At 43.7% G+C, this 11438-nt stretch overlaps 1 protein-coding gene across 1 annotated transcript in view; it reads left to right on the top strand.

The window, feature by feature from the left end:
• sdk1b (sidekick cell adhesion molecule 1b) overlaps positions 1-11438 on the top strand; it is a 233948-nt gene that overhangs the window by 149787 nt on the left and 72723 nt on the right. The window contains exons 12-15 of the mRNA XM_019862382.1: positions 377-479; positions 572-745; positions 3704-3840; positions 6903-7050. Of these exons, the coding sequence (XP_019717941.1) occupies positions 377-479; positions 572-745; positions 3704-3840; positions 6903-7050 (562 nt within the window). The remainder of the gene's footprint in view (positions 1-376; positions 480-571; positions 746-3703; positions 3841-6902; positions 7051-11438) is intronic.

Consider the following 11438-nt stretch of genomic DNA (forward strand, 5'->3'; position numbering starts at 1 on the left):
AGTGCATCGGTGCAGGGTTCGATCCCGGCTCCGGCCTTCCTGTGTGGAGTTTGCATGTTCTCCCCGTGCCTGCATGGGTTTTCTCCGGGTACTCCGGTTTCCTCCCACATTCCAAAAACATGCGTGGCAGATTAATGGAATACTCTCAATTGTCCCTCGGCGTGAATGTGAGTGCGGATGGCTGTTTGTCTCTGTGTGCCCTGCGATTGGCTGGCGACCAGTTCAGGGTGCCCCCTGCTTACTGCCCAAAGACAGCTGGGATAGGCTCCAGCACCCTCTGCAACACTTGTGAGGATAAAGCTGATTCGAAAATGGACGAATGGATGTATGAGAGTATTGTTTCGCTCCCAGCATTAATCACTGTGTTGCCTTCCAGGTCGTACCGTCATCTCTGTGCCCCCGTCTGACCTGCGTGTCATCAAAGGCACCACAGCTTTTTTGGCCTGCAATGCTACACATGACCCCAGAGTCAATGTCAGGTACGAGCTTGTTAGTTTGAGAGTGGAAGCTTCTTACCCGTCCCTTCTCTATGCAGCAGTCTTTTAAATAAATCCGCTCATCCCTGTTGCAGCTTCAAGTGGGAGCGAGGCAATGCGCCCATCCTGACCAGCAGCGGGGGGCGCGTCTCTGTACGCCAAGGCTCCCTCACCATTGGCCAGACTTGGTCAGGTGACATCGGCGATTACACTTGCACTGTGATCTCGCAGGCCGGCAACGATTCCCACTCTGCACGCCTGGAAGTCATGTAAGTGGAAGACACTCAGCTTTAATCACAATATCATATATTGTTTAATGGGGAATAATTATTTTTACATTACCACCCCCCCTTCAAAAAAAAAATAATAATAATAAGGCTCCAAGCAGTGAAGAACTGGCCCTCGCCACTAATTGGGGCACGACTAATATAAAAATTTGGAAATTCCTGTTTTTGGTTTTTATAAGGGCTGCAACTAGCGATTATTTTAGTAATCGATTAATCTCGATTATTTTGTTGATTAATCGATGACTTGTAGCCTTACAAATTCTTTCATTTCCATTCCTTCATTCACAAACAGGATATTTTCTCAAATTGGCGCTGCGCAAAATGCTAAACCATGCATTAATTATGAATCGGTGACATCTGTCCAAAAAAAAAAAAAAAAAAATCAGCAAAAATGTTGATTCTTGTTTTCCAAAGTAAAACTGGTCTCGCAAATGCCTTATTTTGAAAAAAAAACCCCACAAACATCATCAGTCTAATGGAGGATGACAGAAATCTGAGAATACTGCATTTACTGATGAGAGGCTGAAATTCTGAGTATTTTGACAATGTTAACTTTAGTCTCGAAACAATCCATCGATGAACGAAAATAATTTGCTATGGGCTTCCTGCCTGGTGTGAGCTTGTAACTGAAGATGTTCAATTGTTCTAAGTGTGAATGCTCTGCCTGTATGTGGCCTGCGATTGGCTGGCGACCAGGCTAAGGTTTTCCAAGCCTCTCACCCACAGTCACCAAAGATAAGCTCCAGCTCACCCACGTCCCTAATGATGGTGAGCGCCATTATTCGGCAATTACGCTAACGTGATTTAAGTCAGCAGTGGCTCAAATATACATTTGAAGCGTTTCGCTTGGTTTCATTTGTCATCGCTTTTTAATAATTGCTTCATGTGCAAAAGTGCGGCAAAGTAGGTTCCAAATGAGGCACTAATATTAAATCACGTCACATGCATATTTCACCCACCAACCCTCATTAAAGCCGCTGTGAGCGAATGCTCGCAGGTAGGGGCCATTACATATTAATATGCACTTGTGTGATGTATTTATAAACGATACTTATGCGATATTAATAAAAATCGCAGGGCAAGGGGGCGAGTGGGAGGGCGGGAACTTGGTCCGCATTGTTCGGAGCCATTGCGAGCGGCGAGGTTACATGTCAGTTGAAGTGTCTCCGTGTTTACGCCTATGGAAAAAAAAAAAAAAAACGGATGGTAAATTACGGATTTGGTGCGTGCGCGCGTGTCTGCGCGCGTGCAAGAGTGACATTCTCGTTAGCTCGCTATCATCGGGTCACGGAGGCTAACAGACGCTGGCGGCTGAGGAGACAGACTAATTACCAGCAGGTTATTGGTTCAACTCTCACAAGGCCCATCCATGTGTTTGTCACTCTTGGGGTGTGCGCGCATGTGTGCGTGTGTGTGCGTGGCCTCAGCGGAGGGAAGCGCTCCAACATTTTTCTATGCTCATCCATTAATTAATGCAGTCATGTCAGCTCTGAGAAGAAAACATCAATCTCATTTCCCCTCGTCCTCCTTTCTCTTCCTCGCGTCCTGTCGGAGCGTCGCCACCTTTCACATCACCTTCATCTGTCTGCCATCATCATCCTCGCACTCACTCCAAGTATTGAAATATGACGTGCCCCATAACCGACGACAAAAAGAAACGGGTTATTATGTGGGGTAGCGGCAAACCATCGATCCATCGTTTTTCGATTCCGCTTCCTCAAAGGGTCGTGGGTGAGCTGTAACATCACCGAGGTTATTTTCGACCACCGGCGGGTGGCTGATGTGTTAGCAGCGAGTCAAATAGTCCACATTCAATGAGTTCATTATTAGCCGACGCAAGGTTGTTCAAGTTATTGCTGGTATCCAGTCGGAGTTGCTCATCTGTTGTGTGGTGACCTTCATTCAATGCGGCATCTCACAAAAGGGAGCAGGCCGCTCACATTGGTGAAAATAAATCTTTTCATGAAAGAAGGAACAATTAGCTAGAAGGGAGTCCGTGTACAGCTTGCATCGCAGCGTAAATGTATTGACACCTCAAAATAACTCGCAGCCAATAATGTACAGGTATACTGGCAACAAAAGTGACTTCACTCCGGAGGGAAAATGTTCAAATTGGCTCAAATTTGCCTTTGACACTCCTCGGTGCCATCTGGGTGTACTCCGATGGGTCACATGACAACAAGGCAGTGGCTATTTTTAACTAACTTTTGGGTCCAGAATGTTTTCTGAAAAAAATAGTAAATAAATGTGTGCGAGTGTGAACGAAGAGTTACAAGCATTTGAAAACAGCAACAAAAAAAATAAACATAATAGAACTGACACAGCTCTGCCCATTCTGGCAAGGTTAAGAGAAAAGTCAGCACTAATCCTCTTAGTTCTGACTATGCTGGCTTTTTGTTTTCTGATATTGATAGTACCGATCTATTGGGAACTGCACACGCCTCTCACCACACTGTCTCTATTGTGACTGCACAAACAAGTTGCCACATCGCTGTAGATGAGTCCAATCGTAGTAAGGTGGCACGTCTTGCTAATCAGTGGAATTTTGCTTATCTGGTGGCGAAGATATGGAGAAAAAAAAATAACTGCGATGTTGGAGTCAGCATGCAAATTTTAGATTTAATCATCATACAAATCGAATGCAACGGAATTTTCTTTTCAAATTGTTCCCCGGTGTAATTTGGCACGGTATAGACAATTTTACGAAGATGTGTCCTCACTTTTTCTCGCCAGTGGTTTTGACATTCACTGCTTTGTGTTTAGTTATTTCCAAGGGACTCTGAATTGCCCTTGACCGCTTACATTGTCAGTGGTGTTCCATGAAAAATGCAAACAAAAACACAAAAAAACCTGAGGGTTATACTCGTTGTTGTCATGTACCGTAATGTCAATGTCAAACTGTCTCCGTGTGAAGGTTTGTTTTCTTTTTCTGGTGCGCAGCGAGTTGCCACACTCTCCTCGCTCCTTGGCGGCGCGTCTCAATGATTCAGACTCACGCTCGGTCCTGCTCTCCTGGCTGCGTCCGTTCGATGGCAACTCTCCGCTTCTCTACTATCTGTTGGAGCTCTCGGAGAACAGTATGTATATGCATATGTGTATATGTGTGTGTGTGGGGGGGGGTGCTAATTTATAGCCCCATAGCGGCAAACAGCTGTTGGCTTGCCGTCTAGCAGGCACCGATGTACGCTCATTTATAAGGCAGACATATGGGGAATAGTATTGCTTCGTAAAAGTACGTCCAGGTTCCCTAGAAATAAATTCTCAAGCCCGAACCCCAACACCCCTCGCCAGCCTCGTCCTCTCTTTCTCGCTCTCTCTCGCTCCCTCTGTCTTGCTGTCTCTCGTCCCTCTGTCAGCACAGCTGTTTGTAACAGCAGGCCGCGTCCCTTTCAGATGGCACACAGAGGGAAACGGGGATTGAGGAAAAGAATGACAAGATGGCTACACTGACTACTTCCTCTCTCCTTCTGTTATATGCACACTGCACAGACAGCCACTTTGCTCCCAACTTTTAGAATAGTTGAAATCATAAACGTAGCGTTTAAAGCTGGAGTATGTATTTTTAAAGCTGCTTGCAAGATTCGAATGTAGCCTCACTTCTACCAGCTCACTAACATACCTTAACGCCGCTACGCTAAAGGCCTGTCAAACAATGTGAATTTTTTTTTTTTTTTTGTTGTTCACGACAGTCAGACAACCGGATAAATATTTTTCTGTGTCTTGAACTGGGCGATATGTGGCGCTAAAAGTCCGTCACCGGCCAGCATGCTTCTGTCAAGATTCAGTCCATTGGCGTAGATCCGGCGGCATTATTGAAAAATGCTACATACGTAGCATTTAGCCTACAAGTACATTTGAACGTCCTTGTGTGTACGTTTGAATGTATTTCAATACAACATGCAGTGGAACCTCGATTTACTGATTTAAGATTGTTCATTCGAGCCGATTGTCCATTAAATTGAAATACTTTTCTAAAAATACCCCACACAGTACAAAGTTTTCCTTTTGTACTGTTTTCGTGCCCAAACTAATGCTATGTGGCCTATTTCAATGATATTATTGTGTTAAACACACACATATTAATAAAGTTATATTAATATAATGGAATCAAGAAATGTTGTTTGCCAAATATTGTTGATACATTATATTTAAATATTCGAGACTCTGGCTATAAGATGCAGGAAAGGGTTCTTCAAAGTCTAAGGAGATTTTATGTTTTGGCGGTATGCTTCTCAGGAGAAGAGAAGAAGCTAATTTCTCATCGGCTCTTATTTGCATGTCGAAAGCAAAATGTAAAAAAAAACATCTTGAAGAAGAAAAGAAGTGTGAAGGGAGAAAATTACAGTGAGCCCGCAGACAGTGAGAGATGGACAAAAGTTGCTTTGTTATGTTGTCGCCGTGTGAGTGCACCCACACGCACTTATGACACATTACGCGCTGGGGATCGCTGCGAGCACTGCGCGTATTTTTTACATCACACAATGGCTTTGTTGCCTTTGCTTTGTTTGCATACATTCCCACATTACTCCTGTCATTCACACAAATATACACGGGGATGAGAATAGCGCATCGGTCTCTCGCGTCTCAAGGTGCAAGGGGACAATGATAAGCTGGCACCGGTATACACATCATCTGTCCTCCTTCATCATATTGTCATGTTGTTTTCTGTTGCTTCTACAGATAAACGGATGTGAACGTTCCCCATGCCGATATCATGACCAAAAATGCTCTGTTTTTATTAAAAGTAATGTAAACCAAACAAAAATTAGCAAAACATGAAGGCATTGCACTGTGACCTACGTAGTTGTTGATGTTAGGAAGTGTAAGTGAATCTTCGTGTATTCAGGAGACCCCACCCAATATAATGGCAGTGATATCCAAAGTGCTGTATTCCATTGTGCTAGGAATCGATCAAAACAATCCAATTACCATATTTTCCGCACTATAAGGGGCTTCGGAGTATAAGGCGCACCGTCAAAGAATGGCCTATTTTAAAACGGTTTTCATGTATAGGGCGCACCGCATTATGAGGCCCGTGGAATCGAAGCTAGAATAGTGGCTGCGATTGCGTTATGCATCAACTAGATGGAGCCACGCGAAAGTGAATGCAATACAATACAGCTTTATTGAAAGCTTTCACAACCGGCTTCAGCTGTAACCAAGCGCTTTACAGAACTTTTAAAATACTACATCCAAGAAATCGGAATATTGATCCATATATAAGGCGCATCAGATTATAAAGTGCACTGTCGGCTTTTGAGAAAATTGAGTGCGTTTAAGAGTGCCTTATAGTGCAGAAAATACGGTGTTTTGTTGAAGAAATACCACAATTTGACTAAATAAATGTCCATCCATTTACCTGTCCTTTTATTGTATTTGCCCATACAATGACGACAAAGACTTTCCATTCTCAGCTGCAAGCTGACGTTTGATTCACGAGTCTCTCTAACTCCTGATTTCAATGAGGTCGTATTCACACTTTTAAAAGGCTTTTTTTTTTGTCAATTCAAACACTTTTATCCACTCACTCCTGCTTAAGGATAAATACTGAGCTGCTCGCCGGGGTCTTAAATCAGGGGATACCTGCACATCAGGGCGATTTTCGCTCCACTGATGAAGCATTTATTTTGACTTGCCAGTGCAAATTTAAAACATAATACAAGTGCTTTATCCTGGCAGTGAACTCAACTCACGATGTACTATATAAGCAACAGTAGTAATGAGCATTTCTTCAGTTAGAGTCTACACACTGTCTAATGCCACTGTTAAAAGTTTATCGTGATCCTAAAGATGACACACACACACACACACACACACACACACACACACACACACACACACACAGCTCAGCCTTTCGTCCTCCTAATGCTAACACGTAATGGGGAATACATATCAACCTTTAAGAACGCCTTAAGATATTTGAACATAAACAATGCCGCAGCACATTTAGACAACATAGCGACACTTACAAGTCATACATTGTTGATCATCTGCGAAGATCTGAGATGATGTGAGACTTCTGTACAAACATCCAAAGCTAACCTTTTCAAAATGTCACATTTTTCAATAAGCAGTAAACAATTCCTTGTTGCTGCTTCCTTCATTGAATTCCCTCAGCTTTTCTCCTTTGTGTGTTCAGACTCCCCATGGAAGGTCTACCTGTCTGAGGTGGACCCCACCGTGACCAACATATCGGTGGGCGGACTCACACCTGCAAGGACCTATCAGTTCCGGCTTTGCGCTGTCAACCATGTGGGCCGGGGACAGTACAGCGCCGAGACGCAACGGTAAGTGGAACACATTTATTGTTCGTCGGGTATTTTCAAGACGTTTTATCGAGTCTTTTGTTGAAAGTGTGACACCAATTTGCTACCCGGAACATGCTGTGCTTTCTGTGAAAACAAGTTTTTTTGCTGGGAACTCAACGAGAGTCAGAAGTCAGGATTATAATGATAACCATGCCCATCGAGAGGCCACACTCTAGTTTAGCGCGTCGCCGAGAGGGATTGCTCCAGGGGATTGCGACTCTGAACGCATTCTAATGTGAAGGTTTGTTGTTAAAAATCCATTTGCTTTATTAGCAGGCTTTTCTATTCTCACGTCCTTGTCGCAAATGTGTGTTATTTCCCTGCCAGTCGTTGGGATTTGAATAGCGGGTCGGGGGGGAGTGAGTGGTCTTTTTGCGAAAGTGGGAGAGTGGATTTGGCCTTAAAAGCGCACCCATTGTTGTGCAGGTGTGCGTTGTGCGTGTGAAAAGACGGGACGCTGACAGGATTGAGGGTTTGGAGGAGGTATGGTTTGCAATTGTGCTTCTGAGTACACACACACACACACACACACACACACAACCACACACACACACGTACAATAGCACAGATGTGGCCATTGACAGGTGCCAGATGTCGCTCCTCCAAATATCATCTCAGCAAGGGAACTGCTGCCAGTTGTAATTATAGAGAACGCATGTTGTGAGTGCATTCATTTAACAACCTAAACTAATTTTTGTTCAAGTAAATGTGCTTTTTTTTCACAATTTAAAACAGTTCACGGGTGTCTTCACAACATGTCTCTCACACGCTTTCATCAAAAGCAAGACTATCAAGAAATATAGCGCACTTTACACCCTTTTGTGTGTGTGTGTGTGTGTGTGTGTGTGTGTGTGTGTGTGTGTGTGTGTGTGTGTGTGTGTGTGTTGCAAGCCCAAATCTTGAGATACAGGCAGCTCACCGATGCAGTTTAAGCCATTTTGCGAGATAGCAGCTGTGGAGAACTTTGAATCGGTCACATAACAAATTACATTGAAAGTCAAGTTACCACTCGAGTCTCAATTTGGGAGCAGATTGGCGGGGCCACATCACTTATCATTCCTTTCAAGCCCGCGGTTACTTGTGCAGACGCGTCCTTTGTTTGTCGATCTTCAGTAGTTGCTTGCGTGCGCCCTTTCCGTTAAGTCAGCGAGCCACCTGCTCCGCGGCACAAAGTAGTTGTCCTCCCCAAATGAGAGACTGGCAGGTGGACAAATCATCAGTGGTCAGCGTATCAGAGCAGATGGACACAGCTCTTCATCAGCGTTCGCCTCGTATGTGACCACACGGCGCGGCGCTTTTAATCTCTTGGACGTTAGCTGGCACGAGGCAACGCGCGCATGCGAGTCGCCAAAGAGGCACTTGGTGCACTCGGGAGGAGCGATGATACGCCTCGCTTCCTGCAGGTCCAAGCTTGAGGCGTGACCAAATCCATCAGAATGGAGAACTGAATGATGATATTGATGACAAAAACCCCCTATCGAAAAAATTTTATGTAATTTCACAATTTGAAACATTTCCCTGCTGTCTGAGTAAAAAAAAAAAAATGTCTGTTTGGCAAGTGGATTCAACATATAACAGCTCATTTGTCTACCGGGAATTGAAATGGTAGATACCGACATCTTTCTGACGAGTGGTAATTCCATTTTAAATGGTTGAAGTTTTCATTCAAGATACCTAACATAATTGGGACCAGACAAAATCACTGATGGAATTATTTGTAATTCAGTTTTGCTTCGCCAAATCTGAATTACATTTCCCCGAGGATGTTACTTTTCATGTATCTGAGATTTCTCATTACAACTATCTACTCTTCCACCGCCGATATCCATCTGCTTGTGAATTACGGATATCCACAACTGAATTGGAGATCGCTGTAACCCCAGCTCCATAAATCCAGTTCACTCCAAACCCTCCTCCAAAGTAGCTGTTTAAGTCCGTTCGTCCCAGAATTGTCCACTATAGTCACATTTCCAAGTTGCGCTGCTCTCGTGTCATTAGTGCGCCCTCTGTATGAAAACAGTTTGAAAATAGGCCTTTCAAAGAAGGTGCGCCTCATATTCCGAAGTGCCTTATGGTGCGGAAAATACGGTCATTTTGTAGTGTACTGGGCATTTTTAGGTTAACGCAGCGGTCCCCAACCTTTTTTGCCCAATTGACTGGTTTAATGTCAGACAATATTTTCAGGGACCGGCCTTTAAGGTGTGATGGATAAATACAACAAAATAATATATGACCTACGTGAAAACTGCAGTATTTTCAAAACATAATAAACATGAATCATGACACGAGGAACGTCCTCTCTGCCCGCAACACTCTCTGATCGCTATGGTAACATTTAAATGTGCCTTCAAAATAAGATACACCGCAAATACAAAGTGCATGAAAAATATGACTCACCATCGCCGCATATTATGCAGAGTGGATTAAATCCGTATTTGAAGTAGGAAATCCTGATACTGTCTATTAAATGTAGCCTTAAAAGTCGTAGGCTCCTCTTCTGTCTCCTGGCTGGGCCTTTTCACCTTCCCAAAGAAACTTTCCAAAGATGTTTGTTTTTTTACTCTTTTTGCTAGCTCCCGGGTTTCATTTTAGCGGTAACCTATCATGTGACCGAGAAGCGCTGCCTTCACCTGCGTCAATCATGACATATTGTAGACAGATATAACAGAGGATATGGTAATTTTTCAAAATGAAACATCTTTCAGAGTCCGAAATAAATAAAACGGAATTAATATAAGTTATTTATTCTTTCTGTGCGGCTCGGTACCAAATGACCCGCGGACCGGCGCTGGTCCGCGGCCCAGGGGTTGCCGACCGCTGGGTTAACGGACGATGCCTCCCCCAAGTCGAATCATCTCCAAATGTTTGAGGCGCTGTTGTTTGACAGGCTGCTACTCTTGGAAAGTGTCCGCCTGTCAGCATTGCTAATCCACCACTTTAAAAACCAAAGTGACTTTCAAGTTCCGGGTCAGTCCACCCCTTTTTCAGCCGATTTAACATGCAGAGACTCTCAAACATGACAAGGTTCTCTAAGGTGAACCCATTGAAATGAATCTGATTCATACCGCGTCGCATTGCTAACTGCCCGTTTCTTTTGGTCAATTAGTGAGGCAGCTCGACACATTACGTCGCACATTATGAGGATATTTTATTGCTTGTTACTTTCTCTTCCAGTCATTTCACATCCAAATAAAGTCGAATGGATTGCCTGTCGGAAGTCGTTAAGACGCCGTGGTAAAGTGTGTGTCATCATCCGCGAGGCGACTGACAGTTAATATGATGTGTTAATTATTTCTGTCACACTTTTTAAGTTCAGATGATTTGTTTGGAAACATTCTATTAACCTTTGTGACAACATCAGGGATTATTGGAACCGTCGCGCTCGCAGGTCCATGTTCTGTATGTGCGTATCTGGCCATTGAATGTCATGACACACAAGGAAACATCATTAGAGTTTAAGACAATACCAAATCGGAATTTATTTTGCAAGAATTGTGACGCCGCTATCGAATAAGGTGACCGATGTTATAATGCGACTCGACGTGTTCAAGTAGCTTTTGATTTCAGTCAGGTCTTTTCATTTCTTCCCTGGAGAACGTCATGAAACTCCATTGTGCGTCATTATTTGGAATTAGTTGAATGATTTAAAAAAAAAATACTGTTGGGAGATTTGTTTGGAAAATTAAATTAAAATTAAATTACGGTTGGTACGGCGTGTCATCGGAAATTCCGAGAAAATATGAGTGGCATGATAATTTGGAAGGCAAGTGTATTATATGTTCAAGTTTCGCTGAAATTAGCTTTTGCGAGATATGCGGACGTGTCACCTAAAGTCATTCATGATAACTTTAGAACCAATTTTTTCCAAATCTGATTAGTTTCAACTTGAGGAACTTTAAAGGTTCCGCTGTCGTCAAATGACTATTTAGCAGACGAGGCAGCGGAGCAGCGTGATCCCTCCTGACCTCTTTCATTCTCCCCCACCGTCCAATTTCCTCAAACAGCCTGATCAGTGATCACCTTCCATTTTTCTCCAGCCGTTTTGGCAACCTTTCACTTTTTTGTCCATCATATCCTTTGCCCTCAATTATTTCGTCTTTCACTTGTCTTTCCGCGCTCCTCTTCCTTCCCGTTAACCTCACTCGGCATCCATCGCTGACCTGACCTGAACTTGCTAGTGATTATGGCTCCCAAACCCGGTAAGGTGGAGGGGGCGAAAAAAAAAAAGTGAGCAAGCTGGTCCAGCCTGTGGCTTGACTGTAAGCTGCTCAGTTTACATAATCAGTGGCGTATGTGTCCACACACGCACTCACACTCACACTCAAACTCACACACACACACACACACACACACGCACACGCACACAC

Source organism: Hippocampus comes, unplaced genomic scaffold (genome assembly GCF_001891065.2).
Source record: "Hippocampus comes isolate QL1 unplaced genomic scaffold, H_comes_QL1_v1.1 scaffold7, whole genome shotgun sequence".
In the NCBI taxonomy this organism is placed as follows: domain Eukaryota; kingdom Metazoa; phylum Chordata; class Actinopteri; order Syngnathiformes; family Syngnathidae; genus Hippocampus; species Hippocampus comes.